This window comes from Panthera tigris, chromosome D1 (genome assembly GCF_018350195.1).
Source record: "Panthera tigris isolate Pti1 chromosome D1, P.tigris_Pti1_mat1.1, whole genome shotgun sequence".
NCBI classification, from domain to species: domain Eukaryota; kingdom Metazoa; phylum Chordata; class Mammalia; order Carnivora; family Felidae; genus Panthera; species Panthera tigris.
Window position 1 is genome coordinate 39772708 of NC_056669.1, and position 20199 is coordinate 39792906.

The 20199-nt window shown below is 39.2% G+C and overlaps 1 protein-coding gene across 5 annotated transcripts in view; it reads right to left on the bottom strand.

Moving 5' to 3' along the window:
- The window catches only part of DEUP1 (deuterosome assembly protein 1), an 82473-nt gene that overhangs the window by 58161 nt on the left and 4113 nt on the right, over positions 1-20199 (bottom strand). For all 5 annotated transcript variants that reach the window (XM_007079012.2, XM_042958921.1, XM_042958924.1 and 2 more), the window contains exons 3-4: positions 5927-6098; positions 4180-4275 (exon numbers count right to left, since the gene is read on the bottom strand). In XM_007079012.2, the coding sequence (XP_007079074.1) occupies positions 4180-4275; positions 5927-6098 (268 nt within the window). The remainder of the gene's footprint in view (positions 1-4179; positions 4276-5926; positions 6099-20199) is intronic.

Here is a 20199-nt window from a genome sequence, read left to right on the forward strand (position 1 = left end):
TCTGAGAATTATTTAGAATTCCATTTTGGTTTATCTATAGTGTTTTTGAACGCATCTGTTGAATAGTTTTCTTAGTTGTTGCTCTAGGTATTATATTTACATAACTCACTACAGTCTACTGGCATCAACATTTTACCAGCCCAAATGAAATGCAGAAGTCTTACTTTTCTTTATGTCCCTTTGACCTGACCCATTTAGAGCATTATTCTCTTAAGTATTTCCTCAACACACATTAAGAACCACCTTAGACACTGTTATAATTTTGGCTTTAGCTGCCAAACAATTTAGAAAACTCAAGAGAAGAAAAGTAGTATGTTTACCCATTTCTTAATTCTTCCCATTGGTTTTTCTTCTTTCCTAATGTCTCAAGATGCTTTCCTCATCATTTCCTTACTGCTAAATGAACTTTCTTTCGCCATTCTTTGGAGGTACGTTTACTGTGACAAATTCTCATAGCTGTCCTTCATTCAAGAAGGACTTGATTTTCCTTTCATTCCTAAGGATATTTTCTCTGGACATAGAATTCTGGGTTGACATTTATGTTGCTTCAGCAACTGAAAAATATTCCACCTTCCTCTGGCCTCCATGGTTTCTGATGAGAAGTCTGTTATCTGACTTGATTCGTCCCTGTAGGTAAGGTGTTATTTCTCTCTTGCTGCTTCCGAGATTTTTTTCTTTGTCTTTTAGTTTTCAGAACTTTGCCTATGATGTGTCTTGGTGTAGATTTCTTTGTGTTCATCCTGTTTGAGTTTCATCCAGATTCTTGAATCTGTAGGTTTACATATTTTGCCAAGTTTTCAGCCATTACTTCTTTGAATACTTTTTCAATCCTGCCCTCTTCTTCTGGGACTCTGATGGCACAAATTTCCAATCTTTTGTTATAGTACTACATGTCCCTAAGTTTCTTTTTTTTTTTTTAGTCTATTTTCTCTCTGTTTTTCAGATCCAGTAATTTCTATTCTGCTATCTTCAAGTGCACTGATTATTTCCTCCATCGTCTCCATTCTACTTTTGAGCCCATCCATTGAAATTTTTTAGTTTGGTTATTGTATTTTTCAGAGACAAAATTTCTAACTGGTTATTCTTTACAGTTTTTCTTTGCTAAAACTTTCATTTGTTTCAAGTATGTTTGTAATTGCCCTCTGAGGAACTTTTATAATGGCTTCTTTAAAATCCTTGTCAGATAATTCTAACATCTGTATTAACTCAGTGTTGGCTTCTCTTGGTTGTCTTTTTTCATTCAAATTGAGATCTTTCTGGTTCTAGGTGTGATGAGTGATTTTTTTTATTGAAACTTGGACATTTTGGGTATTGTGTTATGAGACACTAGATTTTCTTTAGGGACTGTATTTCAGCCATCCTTTTCTGACGGCATTCTGGCAGGGAGAGTGGGACACTGCCTCGTCACTGCCTTGGGTGGTGGGAGTCTAGATCTTGGCCTCAGCTGGTAACCTGAGGGAGGCATTCCTTACCACTGCTGAGGGGGAGTGGGAGTTGAGAATCCCCACTAGTTTTCACTGTACCACCCTGACTAGAGGGGCACAGGTGCCTTGTTACTGCTTCTCACATGGCCTTCACTGAAACTGTAGTGAGGGTGAGCGGCCTCATTACCACTGAGAGGCAGTGAATATCCTGACTCCTAATTAGGCTTTCCTTGATATCCCCAGGGGGGAGTTCCTTATCACCATCAAATGGGCATACTAGTCCAGACTCTCCACATGGCCTCCACTAACACCATGGGTTGGGGAGGGCCTTGTTAACACCTAGTGGTGACAAAAGTCCTGGCTCTCCACTCAAGTCTTCTCTAACATCACCCAGGCTGGGGAGCCGGGGATACCTCCTTAAAGGCTGGTGAGGGTAGAATCTAAGGCTGTCTACTCAGTCTGTGCTAGTGGGGTGGTTTGGAGCTGAAGTCTTTTTCTGTGGTGTTGGGCTGGAGTAGAGCAGTTATTATCTAAAAGTGTGTAATCTTGGTAGGCTGCCTTTCCCAGGCCTTTTGGCTGTAGAGAGCAGACATTCCTTGGGATTCTTTTTATCTGTTTGTGCCCCTTGTAGTGTCTGGGTTGTCAGCGTCTCTGTCACCCAGACTGGGATACAAGGGGCAAAAAGAAACCCCAGGGAACTCACCACTATGTTGCTCTTTGGGTACCGACGTCCTAGTTGGCCTGCCTCTTTTCTCCACTTCTCAGAATCTTATGTGATTTTAAATAAATGTCCAGACTTTCTAGTTTTATTTAGCAGGGTCTAAAGGAATCAACTCCACCTTTCCAGAAGTGAAAATCTCAAATATATACACAATTTTATCACAGTTTCATTATGGTTAGAAGGAAAAGAAAATAACCTCTTTTTAAAAGGAAGCAATTTCTATGAGAAAGTTTTGGCAGAGTTGACTTATTCAAGGAACAGTGTGGTAAAGTATATCTTTAAAATATTTTAGTAACATGCAATTGTAAATAAACCAGGAATATCAAAGAAGAGATCAGAGTGAGCTAGCAGCAACCACATCATGTTTGCCACGAGATACCGTTTTCTGGTTAAAAAAATGACATATTACTAGCCATTATGCAAACCAATTTAAGTACATAGTACTTTCCTTTTTCTCTCTTTTTCCCTTCCCTCTTTCCTTCTCTCTTGCTCTTCTTCCCTAATGCTCTTCTTAACTTTCTTTTAACATGAGAAGAAAAGCGAAGCATTAAACTGCAGTGGAGCAGATGGCTGCTCTCTCAACAACAATGTAGTGTTTCCAAAGTGTATTCTCTGAGACACCTGTTTTCGGTGTTTACACTGTAAGACTGTACTATAGTAAAGTAGGTTTTAGCTTGAAAAATAAAAAGTGTTCCATGGTCAAATATGTTTTGAAAAATGATGGATGAAAAAGTCTAAATGGGTTTGTTGAATATGCACTGTGAATGTCCAAGAGCAGAGAGGAAGTAAACAGCATTTCCTAAACTCTCATACTAGCATTCCACAGAACAAATTTTTGTGAAACCGCCATAGGGATATTTGTTGGTTAGCCAGCAGCCAAGTCATAAAATAAAACTGCAAAGCATCAAATAGCAAGGATTCATATGTTAAATGACTGCTCAGCACCTGTAAGCAAGTCTCGAAACTTTTTAATAACAGATGTGAAAAAACACAGACATTAAAGATTTGGTAAGCAGTGACTGAACCAACTAAATATAATTTAGAGATATCTTCACTTGTGTCTCAATTACTGTATTTTTTTCAAACTTATTTTAGATCGTGGACTCTCCGTTTATATTGAACTATAGTGATTTAATATATATATTGCTATTTTAAAGCTTTATCTTTATACAAAAAAGAAGGTTGGTTGATTGCTTAGAGTCTTAGCTAGGAAAAGCCATTTAGTTTCATAATTCAAGCTACCATCTAGTGGCCGCTATGTAAATTGCAGGCAAAATATCTGGACTTTGGAGCTAGTCTAAGATTATACTGTACTTATTAAATGGCATCATATGTTTCATATTCCAGTCTTAATGGCTGATGAACTCCATAAGAAGCTGTGTAATAAATAATTAACTACTTTAGGCTCATTTGATTATATTATCACTTATGAAATCTTTGCACTCCAAAAATTTCTTAATCAAACAGTATTTCCCACTGATTCATTTAAAGCAAGACATGGCATCTACCAGACCTGAGATGACAGGTGATTACTGCCCTATGTTTTCTGTGCTAAGGGAGAGAAGGCTTTTTGCTTGCCTTCACAGTGAGGTGATACAGGGATAAATAAGAAAGAAATTAGCATCCCAATGAAGAAGACCTATCATTTATGCAACAGTTCCACCACTAGCAAGTTATAAAGCCCAGTTTTATCCTTTCAATTATCTATTTCATAATAGCAAAATTATTCTTTTGTTCACATAGCTAATTATTATCATATCATAGAAAGGTATCAGTCTTGCACTATGCTAACAGTTAAAGGGATAAAGGGCTGAGAGTCCAATAAAAAAGGCAATCTAATAAAACAATGAAAGACAGGGTCAAACATATAACCTGTAGTTAAAATATAAGAATTATACTTGTATTAAAAATAGTCCATTTAAATAAAATTATTACAACTTATAAAAAAGTAACTAATATAATTTTATATGTTAAAACATATATCAAAATGTGTTAAATTATTATATGATATTAAATTACAATAGTTTTCCTTACTTGAGCTTTCAGGGTTTGTAGTTGTCCTTCGTAATTCTGAGTCATTGCTAAGTTACATTTTTCCAGACTGTCCAATTTCTGTCTAAGTAACCCCACCTGCATCAAGAATAACATTTAATTTTGATTCTTCTAAATTTTGCCTGACACAAATCAGAAAATGTGCAAAAAAGGAGTACAGTTTAAATAAAACTGCTGTACCAAAACAAGAGTAAATATTTGTACCACAGTTCTTAAAATAGCTATTAATAATTAAAGTCACAAAACCAAACATTGCTAGCACTATTCCGTTGGGCACACATTCGGACAGTACAGTATGGATGTTTGACAAAAGATCCTTATCACCATCACACTTTAAATTAAGGTTTAGAATTTACTTTGCGTTATCTTTTCAGGAGGCTATGTCATCATACTCAGGCAGAACCTCTACGGATACACCTCAGCTTTTATTTTTGTCTCCACTGCCTTCAGTGAGCTCTGCTTTGGTGGGACCATGGAGCAATGATCACATTTTTATAAGAAAGAAAGGAATAATATCTAAGAGGAGTCCTTAGAGGTTTGGCTGACAGAAATTGTCTGCTTAAAAAGCAGGTGAGGCACCTGCTGTGATGACACGTCGGTGTCATCACAGATAATGGAAGTAAGAAAACAGTCCCTTGCATATTCCAGGTCTGATGACCGGCCTCTACTACAGAGGGAAACCAGGTGCCAATAACTAAGTTAACTGTGCCAAACAAGAACTCCGTTAACTATGTGAAAAACTAAGTTCCTTTTTTTTCTTTTTTCTTTTTTTTTTTAACGTTTATTCATTTTTGAGAGATGGAGGGAGACAGAGCGTGAGTGGGGGAGGGGCAGAGAGAGAGGGAGACAGAAACCGAAGCAGGCTCCAGGCTCTGAGCTGTCAGCACAGAGCCGGATGCAGGGCTCAAACCCAAAACCGTGAGATTGTCACCTGAGCTGAAGTCGGATGCCTAACCATCTGAGCCACCCAGGCGCCCCTAAAAACTAAGTTCTATTGAGAGGCCAATAAAGGTAGAGAAATGCCTGATGAACAAGTTGACTGATGATATTTTAGTATAGGATTAATGTAAACACCTTCTCGTATGCCTCACCCAAAAGAAAAATTCACAGACACAAAAGTCCACATTAGGTAAAGTGTATGGTTTTCCTGAACTCCTCCAGAAGCCCCAGAGCACTTAGATACTCTACAACCACCAACAGGACTGTAAGCAGCCTTACAGGGGCTGGGAAGCACCCCTTTTAAGAGGGTGCCCAGATATACACATACACCCCCTTCACCAAACACTTTTCTCCCTTGGCCTGCAATCGTGTCTTGGCATTTCACTTCTCTCAGGAAATATTCTTCTAGTAGATTAGAAAAGCCTCTTGAACTCGGCCATGTCCAAAGACACAGTTTGGACAACTACTTTGTTTCTACAGCTGCAAAAGCACTGACATCTTTGCTCGCAAACGATATTTATTTCACATATATACTGAATGTCTATTTACTTTTCTAGACGGCACTGACATTTTATGTTTGTCTGCATCAGCAAATTTGGATGGGTTTAGGTTCTGATTGTCACTTATTTGATAGAACACATTCAGCATGCTATGACAGAATTGTTAGCAATAAATCCTACTGCTGATGCCTGATAAAAAGGATACATAATGAAAAACATATTCTGAGGGAATAAATATTATTTATAACAGTCTGAGGAATTAACATGTTATTAACACATATATTCAGTACCTCTTGACCTTTCTGATCCAAACAAGTTTGTGCATTTGCCAACTCTTGATCCCGAAGATCTAATCGTGTCTCCAAAGCCCGCATTTTCCTTTCCCAGTCCAATTTTTTGTTGCTTACCATGATGTCAATTTGTTCCATTAATTCCTGAAGTTCAGCCTCACAAGGAGAAGCTCTGGCAATTGTCAAAAAGTAAAGCACATTTTAAAAGAGTGAAATGTGAGGACGGGAAAAATTATTCCATTGCTCTGAACAGCTTGATCAATTATTTCTTCAAATTGTTCAATTATTTAAACAGGAAGAAGTCTGAAAGCTGGGGATAAATTTTATATTAAAACTGAAAGCTAATTTCAGGGAATATACAGTACATTTTTAAAAATGACATTTTCTAAAGTATAGGTGCTGTCATAATATAATGCAATACATTGCTAAAGTGACTGCTTATATTTTCTTAGTGTAGGTGGTAGTGTATGGGTCTCCCAGAGACAAAAGTTTTGACATAGACAAGGGAGTCCTAAAGTGGAAACACATCATGCGGATTATGTCAGAAACAAGGTCGCAATAAAGAAAGTTAGCTAAAAAAATAAAATTAAATAAAATTTTTAGAGTGGGCTGATTCCATGGCAAATTCTAATTATGAAAAATGGCTCAGTGCTCTTACATGTAAATACACATGTACCTATCTCTATCATAACTTGAGTAAATTTGATGCAGGCAAACCGGGACTTCAGTCGTGCCTATCAAGGACAGAAGGGCAACCCCAGGCTAGGTAGGACCAGATTCAAGGATACTAACTGAGCTACAGAGTTACTCCTGCAGGAGGGGAACTTGGCGTGATCTGGCTGGTATCCCTTGGGAAGGTATCTGATCAGGCAGGTGTGGGCAGAGTAATGTAAGTCTTTAGATAATGGTGATATTATTAGTCAGATGCGGGGCAATATCTTGGGTCTTAGAGGGTCTATTTATATTTGAAACAAAACTGCTGGTGAGAGCTAGATTTATGGAGATGCCTATTGTGCTTCTAGGGTAGGGTTCTCCTTCAAAGAAGCTGATGCATTCCACAGGGACCTGGCATAAGTCCAGTTATTCAGACTGGACAAGCCTCAGGTTTCAGCCTAAGGAACACACAAATGTCCAGATTAGAAAGCAAGTTATTTCAGGATCCATTCAATGGTGGTGATGGGGCCTCTACTACATTTGTGTAGGCGTGAGGAAGGCAGGAGGGAAAGCAGGTGAAGAATAATATTTTCTCCATTCGGTTTCACCAGGTCAGAATTTTAGAGGTGATTAAGGATCATTTAGCATTTTGAAAAACCTCAGGCCCAGAGAGGTCAAGGTCACACATCAATTAGTAGAGGAGCCAGATCTAGATCCTAGGCAGCTGTCTCCCATCGTAAGCTCCCTTCTGTGCACCACACAGCAAAAGACATGATGCACTGAATAAGAACTTGCTTGAAACATACAGCATAAATTAGTTCTATTGCATTAGGGTCAGAAACAGGTATTAGAACCCAAAGAACTCAGAATTTCCAGAGTCACTTTCTAAAATGCCCAGTCAGCCTGAACATGGGATATTCCTGTGATTGGTTTATTCAACAGCAGACTCACCAGTTCTGTCATCAGAGAGCTTTTAAGTACAAAGTGCAATTCTACAGTCTTCTGGCATTCCTGGACGAAAGACCAAAGCCTTTCCCATTTTTATTTAAAACCTAAAACAAACCTGAGGAAAGGAAGTACTAATTCCTCTATAAATAAGTTGATGGAATTTTAATTGGAGTTATGATGTGGGGGAAAAACAACAGAATGAAAAGAATAGTTTTCACACCGTTTTCTTTTCATAACAACATGTATCACCCTTTATGGTAAACACATTGTTTTTTTCTGCTATCGTGAGCTCTGAACGCAGAAGGACTGTATCAGCCCTTCTCATCACCATCTTCCTGGAGCTCAGCACAGCACTCCAGCATATAGCAGATACTCAATAAATTTTTGAAAAATGAACAAGTGAGCTCTTCTCTTCACTATCTCCTTGACAGGTAGGACTGCACCACGTTGACGGAATTGAAATACAGGCCGAAAGTAGTGACATCAGTATTATTAAATAAATGAGTGAATGGTTTCTTTCCTCATTATGACTATGCTGTGCAAAAATGAGGATATTAGACTCAAGGTGAAGGGAGTTTTACAAGTCATCTTGTCCAACCAGTGTTTGTATACCTTTCACAGTCTTAATAGCATCATCTATGATGTCCTACTGGTCAGATTCAGGAGGTTTACAACAGAGCCCAAGATTCTGCATCACTAACAAAGATATCAAGTGATTCTGGCGCACACCAGGGTTTGTGATCTGTTTCACAATATCACTGTCAACAGGTCATCCAGCCTAGGTCTGAATGCTTCCTTTACCAGGAAACCACTGTCTGAGATTGCATCTAGACAGCGATGAGTTTCTTAAAGTTCTTTCTTATACTGAAGAGCTTTTTCATCCACTTATTCTAATTTGATCCACCGGGACCATGCATAACAAATGCCTTTTCAACACAGTAGACTAAGAGTACTTAATACAGTTATCAATATGTCAAATACAGCTATCAGTGTACCTCTGGCTTCTGCCAAGTTTTCTCAGCGTTCAAGAGTAGATACTGAACATTCAGACAGAGAATGGCTGGAACCTACGCTAACAGACTCTCACCCACAACCTCTACAGCAGTACTCCTAGAATTGTCAGGATGTGGTCAGACTGAGAGCTGCCTTAATTTTTCCCCCTATTTCCAACTCAGGACCAACTAGAGAAAACCAAACACGCTCCTCAAACCAATCACATAGGATGCCCCGCTTCTACTAATCCTGCCTCCAGTTTCCCTGTGCCAACAGCCCCCATCCAAGACAGCATACCTGAAGCCTTCTCTTTTGTTCACTGTGAAGCTTTCCCACCTCACCTTCGAGACTCTGCCAGATGCAAGTGATGGCTGCTGACGCCTTTGCTAGATCAAGCTTTCAATAAGTAGACTTCATTTGTTCTCATTTGGGTGTCTTTGTTTATTTCCACAAGTATCTTTATTTCCTTCAATTTCTCATAGAGATTTCTTTTTTTTTCCACCACTCACTACCTAGTGTACTGCCTAGCAAATACTAGACACTTAACATACATTTGTTGAACGAATGAAAAAGTGAATGACTATGGTAAGATTTTCATAATTTGGTGGCTCTCATTCACAATCCTGATGGCTCTCCACTGAACAAGTTCCTGTGTTGACTTCCTCCTTGAAATATACCATTCAGAACATTAACTTAATCCCCCAGGTATGGTCTAATAAGTTTAGAGGGGGACTCTCACATCCTTTGTTTTAGGTGCTATCTATACTTTTATTCAAGCAGATGAGGATCACCTTAGCTTTGAATCTGGGAGGGGGAAGGGCAAAGCAGTGATATTATACCATGTCAAGGTGAGCTTGTTTGTTTTTCTTTTTGTCCAAACATCTTTTTTTCATGCATGCTAAAAATAAAGCCACTATCTTGTGCTTGTTTCATTTTTGGGGGGTGCTCCAAGAGCAGGGCTTTATATGTATCCTTATTAAATTTCAGTGTGAGAGTTTCAGCCTCTCAATGTAGATTGCTATCACTGGTCTTTTTTTTTTTTTTTTTTTAACTGAAAGAGAGAGTGGGGGGTAGAGAGAGAGCGCACATGCATGCGAGCAGAGGAGAGGGGCTGAGGGAGAGAGAAAATCTTAAGCAGGGTACATGCTCAGTGCAGAGACTGGCACGGGGCTCGATCCCACAACCCTGGCTGGGATCATGACCTGAGCTGAAATCAAGAATCGCTCAACTCACTAAGCCACCCAGGCACCCCTAGCCCTGGTTCTTTAATGTAGCAAACATTCATTCAGCGACTGCTGCCCACTGTGCGAGGAACTGGGAAGACAGAGACACGAGACCGACTGCCTGTGCAGAGATACTTACAAGACAGGCACAATAAGAGACTGATGAATACATGGAGCTCTTCTGGGACTAGAAAGGAGGGGTACTGAATACAGATTTGGACAGGATGGGTTACCACAGAAGCCTTCGTAAAAGAGCTTACGGGATCCTGTTTCTGACAGAAAATATATTCACTTTACCTCCCTGTTTTGTGTCAGCTGCGGATTTGAGAAGCATTACTTGTTTTACATATAAATGTTTTTTTCATACAAGTGACTGTAAAATATCATGAAAGACAGGATGGAGGACAGAGCTCTATGGCATTCTACTACATTCTACTACTACATTCTGAAGTCCTTCAGGGTGACAGGGATCCGTTGATTATTTCTTTTCTTATAATCAGTTTCTAACCCACTTAATTAACCTTACGATTTTTTCTCCCTCTCCCCATAAAAATGTCATGAAAAGCCCTGTAAAATATCATGGCAAAGTCCAAATAAAATTCTATCAATATGCTTGCAGACGCACCAGCATATGAGCCCTGTGAGCCAAGGCTGACCTAGTCTGCAGCGGTCAGGGCGTGTCCGTGCGGAGTCCTGGTGACCCCCGCTTCTTCCGGATGCTCGCAGGCCACCCACGACTCCTTCCAGAGTACTACCGAAGATCCAGTCACACTCAGGCTTACGCTAAACCCAGCTTTCTGTCAAATTTAATATTCTCTTTTGAAATTCAATTGTCTCATCTTCCAGGATGTCTTCCTTTCTTCAGTTTTTCAGAGATAATTAAGAGCAGTTGAGCTGTCTCAGCAGCATCAATATTTGCTCCTAAATCTAGAGAGCTTTAAAATAAAATACAAAAGGCTTAGTTTAGCCTTCTTCACAGAGCTGAGCACTAACATTATTTATATTTTCATTTCTTCCTTTAGTCAAATGCTGACTGATGCTATGCTAATTGCTTTCCTGATCTTGCTCTCACGGATCCTTACAACATCCCATAAAGTAGGACTTATTATTCCTATTTTAGAAAAGTTGAATGAGGCACTAAAAAAGAAAAAAGTACTCCAAGTCTTCTAGCTTTGGAGACTGGGTGGATTGTAACTGATACACTACTTGAGACATACAAACCCTGACCCTTACTGTCGGGTTTATCCTTGGGAACAATTCACGAGAGAAGGATTCTGGGGTCAGAACAGAAGTCTTTTTGTTGTTGTTGTTCTTAATGTTCATTTATTTCTGAGAGAGAGAGAGAAAAGGAGAGAGTGGGGGAGGGGCAGAGACAGGGAGACAGAGGATTCAAAGCGGGCTCTGCACTGAGAGTGGAGAGGCTCAAACTCATGCCAGGCTCAAACTCATGAACTGTGAAATCGTGACCTAAGCTGAGGTCAGAGGCTTACCCGACTGAGCCACCTAGGTGCCCAGACGACAGAAGTCTTAAGCCAGTAGGAAGGGGACACACTGAGACTTGCAGGGTGACAAAACAGTCTGAGGAGCCTAGAGTCAAAATACCAGGATGTCAAATTTAAAGATGAAGAAAGCAAAATAGAAAGCTGATGATCTAAATGGAGGTAGTAGTGGCCGGTGTGTTGGAGGGGACAGGGGAAGGGAATGTGGAGAGGCATGCAGAGTAAACAGAGCTGGAGTAACATACATGTCCATCAGATACAATTCACCCAGTCTCCATGGACATGTATGTTACTCCAAAGTCCTTTCACATATAGGCTTACATGCTGGTTCTTACAAGAGCAGACCTTTATCAGATGGCTGTGATTTTGGTAGGGTCCCCACCCTAAGGAAAGAAAAAAAAAAAACTCAAGGCAACCTGGCTATACACATACATGACAACATCCCTATGACCTTGTAACATGGGACCACTTAATCAGACTGCATGTTTGTGTGTTACCATATATGGGAGACAAAGAAGTAAAAAGTATATAAAAAATTAGGTCATGTGGCATTCAGGGCTCAGTTCTTTGGGTATGAACCCAATGGAGGGGTGCCAGCAGGAAAAAAGTTGCTTCCTGGAAAGAAAAGCCTCGGTGTCATGACTCTCTGTGTGAGAATCCTGCTACACGGTGACCATATGATCAATTATGCAAACTAGGACAATTCTGAAAGTGAAGGGGGCACTAATGATAATTATGCCAGGACAATAGGTATAAAGCAGTGATTATTCTGGGCAAACTGGGATGCAGCGTCAGCCTACTCATCATCAAACTGGAAAATAAAAATGGATAAACAAGTCTACAAAAAAAAAGTGAGTTCGGGCACCTGGGTGGCTTGGTTGGTTAAGTGTCTGACTTCGGCTCAGGTCATGATCTCACAGCTTGTGAGTTCCAGCCCCGCATCGGGCTCTGTGCTGACAGCTCAGAGCCTGGAGCCTGCTTCAGATTCTGTGTCTCCCTCTCTCTGTCCCTCCCCTACTTGTACTCTGTCTCTCTCTCTCTCTCTCTCAATAGTAAATAAACATTTAAAAAAAAAAGTGAGTTCATTTTGGGACATAGATAGCAGAATAGAAATGGATCTTCAGCTTGAGAGAGAGAAGGGCAGGCTTAAAAAATAAATATGGAAGTCATCATGGAAGAAGGGGAGGGAATGAGGAAGGGAAGCATAGACAGAAGAGAAAGAGGAGACTACGGAATAGTCTAAGGAAATGCGTTTTCAAAAGGTTAACGAGCAATATGAGCAATCATACTGGGTCTTAACTTTTCCAAAATATTGTAATGAAACACATTCTAAAATGTGGTAATGTATTATTTGTCTTACTTATATTGCTATATATTTGGTGATACCAGTATAATTTAACTTTTCTGTGGTGGCTCACAGACCTATTCTTATTCCGCACGTCAAATACCGCACCACACCAGAAACTTAAATAGTATGGAATGGGAGAGCTCCCAGAAGTCCCAGAATCCACTTCCATAGACATGTCTGAGATGTCTGCCTGCTCTTCACTTGATTGTTCCTCCTAAAACAGTAAAGTGAAAGGCTTCTACTTTATGACTCCTAGATCAGAATTTCATAGTTGCCCTTGTTCAAAATTAGTTACTAAATTATAGCTAAAAATAGCTCTTCTCAAGCACTTTTCTTGTTGTCCAGAAAATGCTATTTACCGTCATCCTTAGTGTGTGCTGACTTAGCAGTGTTACAATGCCTATTTTTACTGCACATTTGAGATGGTGGCTCATATTCGGTCCATTCTTCTCCCTCATCTGCAATAAGCTTAATGTTGATATGTAGAGGAGGTATAAATCCCACTATTCCTAAAAAGCATGCTTAGAAGTACTTTTAAAGGCCTCCATCATACTCATCAAAGACATTCAGAGAAATAAAATGTGCAATGTGATAGCTTCCAACTCCCTATCAATGTTTCATCAGAATTCGAGGTATATACAAACTTTAAATCTCATATTTTTACATTCTAAAAAGAGTGGAGGATCTTCTAAACACATGTATTACAGATAAATTTTTCCTTGAAACTTTTTGTATAATGACTATTCATTCTAGTTTTAATGACTATTGTATTACCTGTATTACAGATAAATTTTTTCTTGAAACTTTTTGTATAATGACTATTCTATTCTAGTTTTAAATAGAAAAGGGATTAAATGACTATCCTCACACATACTAACACTGCAGCCTTTCCCCAGATAGACCTTTTAGCAAGAGGGAATTTTAATTGTCCTAGAGATTGGCTAACAGAATCCAAACTAATGCATATGTAGCTTATTATGAATTATGCCATGGTTCTGTGTGTTAATATGAAATAATATTGGGATTTACCCCAGGTCTACTTCACTTTGCTTCTCCTGCAGATAATCAAATTGTCAAATTTGATTACTCTGGAAAAGATTATGTGTGGCTGGGGATAAAGGGTGGAGGGAGAATAATGGGGGTAGAGTCTGGGCCATTCAGAAGGCAAGAGAATCAATCAAATTAAAAAGAATTTTCAATGCGCAAAAAGACTACTTTACCACAATTTATTAAACTACCAAAATATTGACTTATAGAATTTTTTTTTACAAATTATAATTAAAACTGTATTAAACTAAGAAACTGGGAAGTATGGTTGTGTTTAGGAATTAATATATCTCAGAGGGAAAGAACACTTTAAAGGTTAAAAAAGATGCACACATAGAGTACTGCTTTAAATAATTTTTCTGAATTAGACGTGAGAAGCTATACTTCAATATCCATCTGTCTTGGTTCTTTGAAAATACGACTTGCATGGCAGATTTAAAAAATCGGCAGATCATGCAGCAGATTTTTAGGAAGGATTTGATAAGATTCCATGAACGAGATGAATGGCTAAGATATAAGTCACAGAATAAAAAGTAAATGATTTAGTGGAGAAAGACGGATGAACATAAACATTTTGCTCCCTTCCCAAATTCTACTAAAATAAAGCAAAGGCATATTTTTAAGCTACGAGCACAAAAATAATGGGAGCTAGCAGTAGAGAAAAAGCCAGGAAGCAACCCAGCTAGGTAGAGGGTAAACGCTGGTGGCCCAACTTACACCCTCTAAGTAGGAGAATTTAAGAGTGTTCTCTAGAATCTGATCAGCCTGAGACAGGCCCTGAAAGAGACAAGCCCGATGACAAGTAGAGAAGCCCCGTCAACAAGCCCCGCCCACGTCCAGCGGAGCTTCTGGTCAGCTTCCACTCCGCCATCTTACACAGGAGCGAGCAGTCAGGGGTCAGGGACATTTGAGAAAAGCACTTCAACCAACTTGGTCAAATACAAACAGAAAGTGATTTTTTGAAGAAAATTTGGCAGAGAAGAAGAAAACTTCAAAAAGTAATAGTTAAGACGCTAGAGTTATTAACTCCGGAAGAAAACAAAATGTTATGCAGGGAAGGAAGCATCATCCCAGTATGCTATGGCTCAAAGGCGAAGGGCATTTACAAAGACATAACTAGGCAAACAGAATATTGATCCAACCAAAATTATGGTGTATACTTATTTTGAGAGTGAGAGTGAGAGTGGAGGAGGGGCAGAGAGCGAGAGGGAGACAGAAAATCCTAAGCAGGCTCAGGGCTGTCAGTGCAGAGCCCCATGAGGGTCCTTGATTTCATGAAGGAAGAGACTATGCATGACCTGAGCCAAAGTCAAGAGTCAGACACTTAACTAACTGAGCCGCCCAGGCGCCCCTAGAAAAGATATTTTAAAGAAGTAATCCATTATACGTGAATCCACTTATACAAGGAAAGAAACATTTGTAAAAGCAACGTTGCAGAATTCATACATTTAGGGACTCTATATATGTATTACGTTGACCTTAGGACTGCTCAGTGCATATGTGTAATTCCTATTTAGAAATGCCCCTCAAAGGTTACTAAGCATAAGTTTTAGTAGTCTTCAGTTCTACTAGACTGTAGAACACCTTGGCTGGTGGCTGTGCTGAGCCCTCAGGGAGTTGCAGCTGCGCTGTAGTTGGTGTCCAGATTTTGTAAAAAAACTGAATTAGTTTCTCTTTTAGAGGAGCAGGGGCCAGGAGAAAGGAGGGGCTGTGGAGCAGTTATTAGGGCCTGGGGTGAGGCATGAATTGAAGGATGTGGAGAACTATACCAGAGTCACACCCTCAGAATGACTGATTATAAAGGAGTTGATATAAGAGATCATGTCAGACACCACTTATTCATATTTTTAATAAAAGTCAAGGGTAAACTGCATTGATAAAACTGTAAAAGGAACAATGAAAGAGGCACACAAAAAAGAAGTTCTTGGAAATAAAACATGATTGCCAGTACCAAAGATCTCAATAGAGGCAATAAAAATAATGTAATCGGTGCTGAAAGAAAAGAGAAAACTCAAGAAATTCCTCCAGGACATAGAGCACAATGGACCATAATGGAAATTATGAGAGCAAAGAAAGATATAATCCTTCTAGGAGATGAGAATGAAACAAGAGAGTGGAGAATTACTAATCAAAGAAATAGAAGAAAATGTCACTGAGTTGAAAAGATTTGAATCTTTAGTGTAAAAACGTTCACCAAATACAGTGAAGGGTTATTGCAGAAGATTCCATACCTAGAAAGTTAATCCAGTAAATTTGTAAATTCCAAGGATAAAAAGAAATCCTATAGGAGCACGTGGGTGGCTCAGTTGGTTAAGTGTCTGACTCTTGATTTCTGCTCAGGTCATGATGTCAGGGTTAGTGAGTTTGAGCCCTGCATCAGGCTCTGCACTGACAGTGTGGAGCCTGTTTGGGAGTGTGTCTCTCTCTACCTCTCCCCCACTTACTCTCTATCTCTCTCTCAAAATAAATTTTAAAAAAACTTAAAAAAATACTATATAAAAAAAGGAATTCTATAGACTCTCAGACACACACAACATGGGGGAAAAAAAAAAAGGAAGAAAGGACAGACCTGAAAGACTGGCATTGGATTTTCCCTCTGCAATACTCAGTGCTTCCAAAGAGCAATGTTACACAGTTCCTGTATAAGAGTATGAGTAAGACATCTGAACATGTAACAAGTTAAGAAGTATATCACCCATGTTCATTTTTATGAAAAGATTACCTAAGGAAGTACTTCAGTCAAATTAAAATGAATTCAAAATTTTTTAAAAATTAAGAACAGGGATGGGTGCCTGGGTGGCTCAGATCGTTAAGCATCTGTGCCGGGCTCTATGCTGACAGCTCAGAGCCTGGAGCCTGCTTCAGATTCTGTGTCTCCCTCTGTCTCTGCCCCTTCCCCGCTTGCACTCTCTCTCTTTCTCTCAAAAATAAACATTAAAGATAGTTTTAAAAATTAAGAACAGGGAAGATTTTGCATACAAACAACAGTAATAAGCAATGCAAACTTACAGCCATTAATAAAGGATTCTAAAATAAAAGTGGAATAAAATAATAATTCACATTATCCTATATGTAATAATTTATATATAAATTAATAGTGACCAGGAACTAGAAATCCAGATAACTTTTTGGAGGTGAGATAAAGGAATGGGGAAGCACAGGCGCTACTAAAGGTTAAGTCTTAAAAGAGAAAAAAGGATGGGGGAAGTCAAAGATACAGTTAAAATTCAAGATGCCAAAAGAGAAACCCAAATTTACAATGTTTGTAGGAAGTGTTCATTGAAAACTTATAGGATGTAAAACTTCTAACAGAAAATGAGGAAAAAGAAAACTTGCTCAGAGTAGCAAATTTGGGGAAATCAAAATGGGTCAAACGTTAGCATATTAATGATCATAAAATCCTCTTTTTAATGGCGAAGACTCTCCAACTGAGGTATTTTTTAAATCTAACCGTATGCTATTTACAAGAGACAATATAAAAAAAATGAAAACAAGGAAATGAGATAATAGAAAATATATATCGGTGTCTATTTCTGATTTCTGGCATAGAGCTCCTAAAACCCTTTCATTTCCTAAGTGATAAGAGTGCTAGGAGCATGTTTTGTTCTGATATTTAATCTTTGACCCTGGTTTCTGAGACAGGGATTCTGAAACCTTTGTAATTTCTTGTGTGATAGGAGTACCTTTTGTTCTAACGAGGAAATTTTGTGTGGGCTCCCAGAATGAGAGCTGGTCACTGGAAAGACTAAGCCATGGTTGGAAGCCTGGAATTTTCATCCCACCTTCCATGATCTTGAGAAGGGAGAAGGGCTGCAAATGGAGGGAATGATCCATTATGCTTACATGATGAAGCCACCATAAAAATTCCAAAAGTATGGGATCCAGAGATCATCTGGGTTGGTAACACAGGAAGTGCTGGGAGGGCAACACACCTGGGCATGGAAGCCCAGCACCCCTTCCTACGTAGCTTGCCCTATGCCTCTCTTCCATTTGGCTGTTCTTCTGATAAACGTGTTTATCCTTTATCCTGGTAAACGTGTTTCCTTGAGTTCTGCGAGCTGCTCCAGCAAATGCATTGCGCCCAAGGTGGAGGTCGTTGGAACCCCCCATAGGAGTATACTGCCAGTTGGTCAGAAGCACAGGTGACAACCTGGGCTTGTTACTGGCATCTGAAGTGGCAGGAGGAGCAGTCATGTGGTACTGAGACTTTAACCTGTGTGATCGCATGCTATCTCCGGGTAGATAGTGTCAGAATTGAGCTAAATTGTAGGACACCCAGCTGGTGTCACAGACAATTGCTCGGTGCAGGAAAAACCTCCACGCATTTGGTGACAAGGGCATCAGAAGTGAAGGGTTCTCTGTGAAGGTAAAGGAGGCACACAGGGAAGAAAAACATAGTAGGCAAGAACTGGGTTTCTCCCACACAGAAAGGAAAAGACTGAGTTTCTTCTCTTACAAAGGGATGAACAAGGATATTACAGACTAAAATAAATTAAAAACAGAACAGAGATGGCAATATCGATATCAGGCAAAGTAGAATTTAAAACAACAACAAAACACGTTAACTTATATTTGTGAGATATTTTATAAAGCTAAATCATATAATATATCAAGATATAACATCCATGAACCTCAATACATTAAGCAGCAGAACACTGAAATATGTAAAACAAAAACTGTTTGAACTATAAGAATTGGACAAAACCACAATTATGGTGAAGATCTTCCATAAAATTTGATAGATCAAATAAACAAAAAGCAAGGTAAAAATGGATTTGAAAAACATAATTTAAATATTATTAGATCTTATGAGAGGTCTGATGACTTATGTATAACTTTGTAAACCTTTTTACTTAACCAATACAGAATATACATTTGTTTTCAAATGTCCAAAGGCCATTTATAGTAGCTGATCATGCAAGGGACTATAAGAACACTCTTAATGAAACTGAAATATCACATAGGCCATAGTCTGTGACCATGGTGGTAGGGAGATTAGAAAGGAATAGTAATAAAAATATAATTAATCCCTCCCTCACAACTTTCATGTCGTCAATATCTCAAATTAGTCAAACAGAAATCAAAGCTGAAATCGCAGGCAATTTATTTAGAAAATGAGAGTGGAAACACTAATACGATGGCCCCACAGCAGAGCTGCGCTCAGGAGAAACTTGAGCTTGAAAGGCTTTTATTACTTAAAGAAATCATAAAATTCAGAAATCATAAAAATAAGCGAACCACATTTTTTAACTAAAAAAATCCAGAGAACAAAAGAAGTAAAATAAATCCAAGAAGGACAAGTTAATAAGCGTAGAAATTAATAAGGAAGCTGAAACAAAGCAAACTGTAGACATGGTTCTCTTAAGCAGGCCAATACAAACAGATCATTCGCTCATTTATAATTATGTTCTGGGCACACACTCTAAAAACAAATAAAAAGGACAAACTCAAACATGGCTGTTTTGATTAGAAGGAGTTTAGGTTGATTATGATGGCACAAATACAAACACCTATAACTGGGGGGAAATCATGGATTTAAAATGAAAACCAAACCCTGTTGTAACCCAGCTGTTGGAGAATAATTCACCTAACAAATATTCTGTGTAAAAACGCCCACCTTACGCCTTCACGCTTTCTGTTCCTGCTGTCTGGAACTCTCTTTGCCCAATATCATCTTTGCTCAAATGTCACCTTAGCAGGGAATGCTGGTTTGACCATCCCGTTCATCTTCTCATCCTTGGCCAGCTTTATTTTTCTTCACATCACCATAGAAAACATGTTAATGACTCCCACTGACCCTTGGAGGAGTGGTCTCTGTTTTGTTCACTGCTCTTTTCCTGTTGCCTACAACAATGGCTCATAGGAGACTCTAGATACGTATTGTTAAATGAACGTTGCACCACAAAACATTACCGTATGTAGGTGACATGGTTTGATAAGCTCTGTAACACGCCCCTGATGAAGTTTTACTGTCTTTATGATCTAGATTTTTACATATTTCTCAACAGCATGAGGGACAGAAGCAAAGTCAACCTGACTCTTCATGCTTTGTAGGCCATGGTAGACAATGTCTGGTCCCATGTCTGCGGGGATCAGTAGGGTACTTGCTCATGGAAACTTCTAGTAATTCTCATTCACTTCTGGGGCGGGGGGCAAGGGGAGAATTTGGTCTATACTCTAGCCTACACTCTAATACACTTGCAATTACATTGTACAAGTGCTATAGCTCCCTACTAAATTCTAAGTTGTTTAAGGTCTGTTTCTTAATGATCTTTGTATGAACCAGAAGACTTAGTGTTGTGCTTGCCACACATTCAATATTCCACACTTTTCCCCCAAAAGAATGAATGAAGAGAAATAGGAGTCTCCACGGCCTCCGATCTGGCACCCAACCTTAGGTCTGAGACCTTCAATCTGCACCTAGGCCCTCAGTGCCATCATCACATCAGGGACCTAACACCCGCTCAATCCAGAATCCTAACCTGGCTCTGCTACAGATACTCTCACTGCCCCCATTTCCAATGTAGCAAAGGATGCCGGGATTAGAACCAGACATATCTG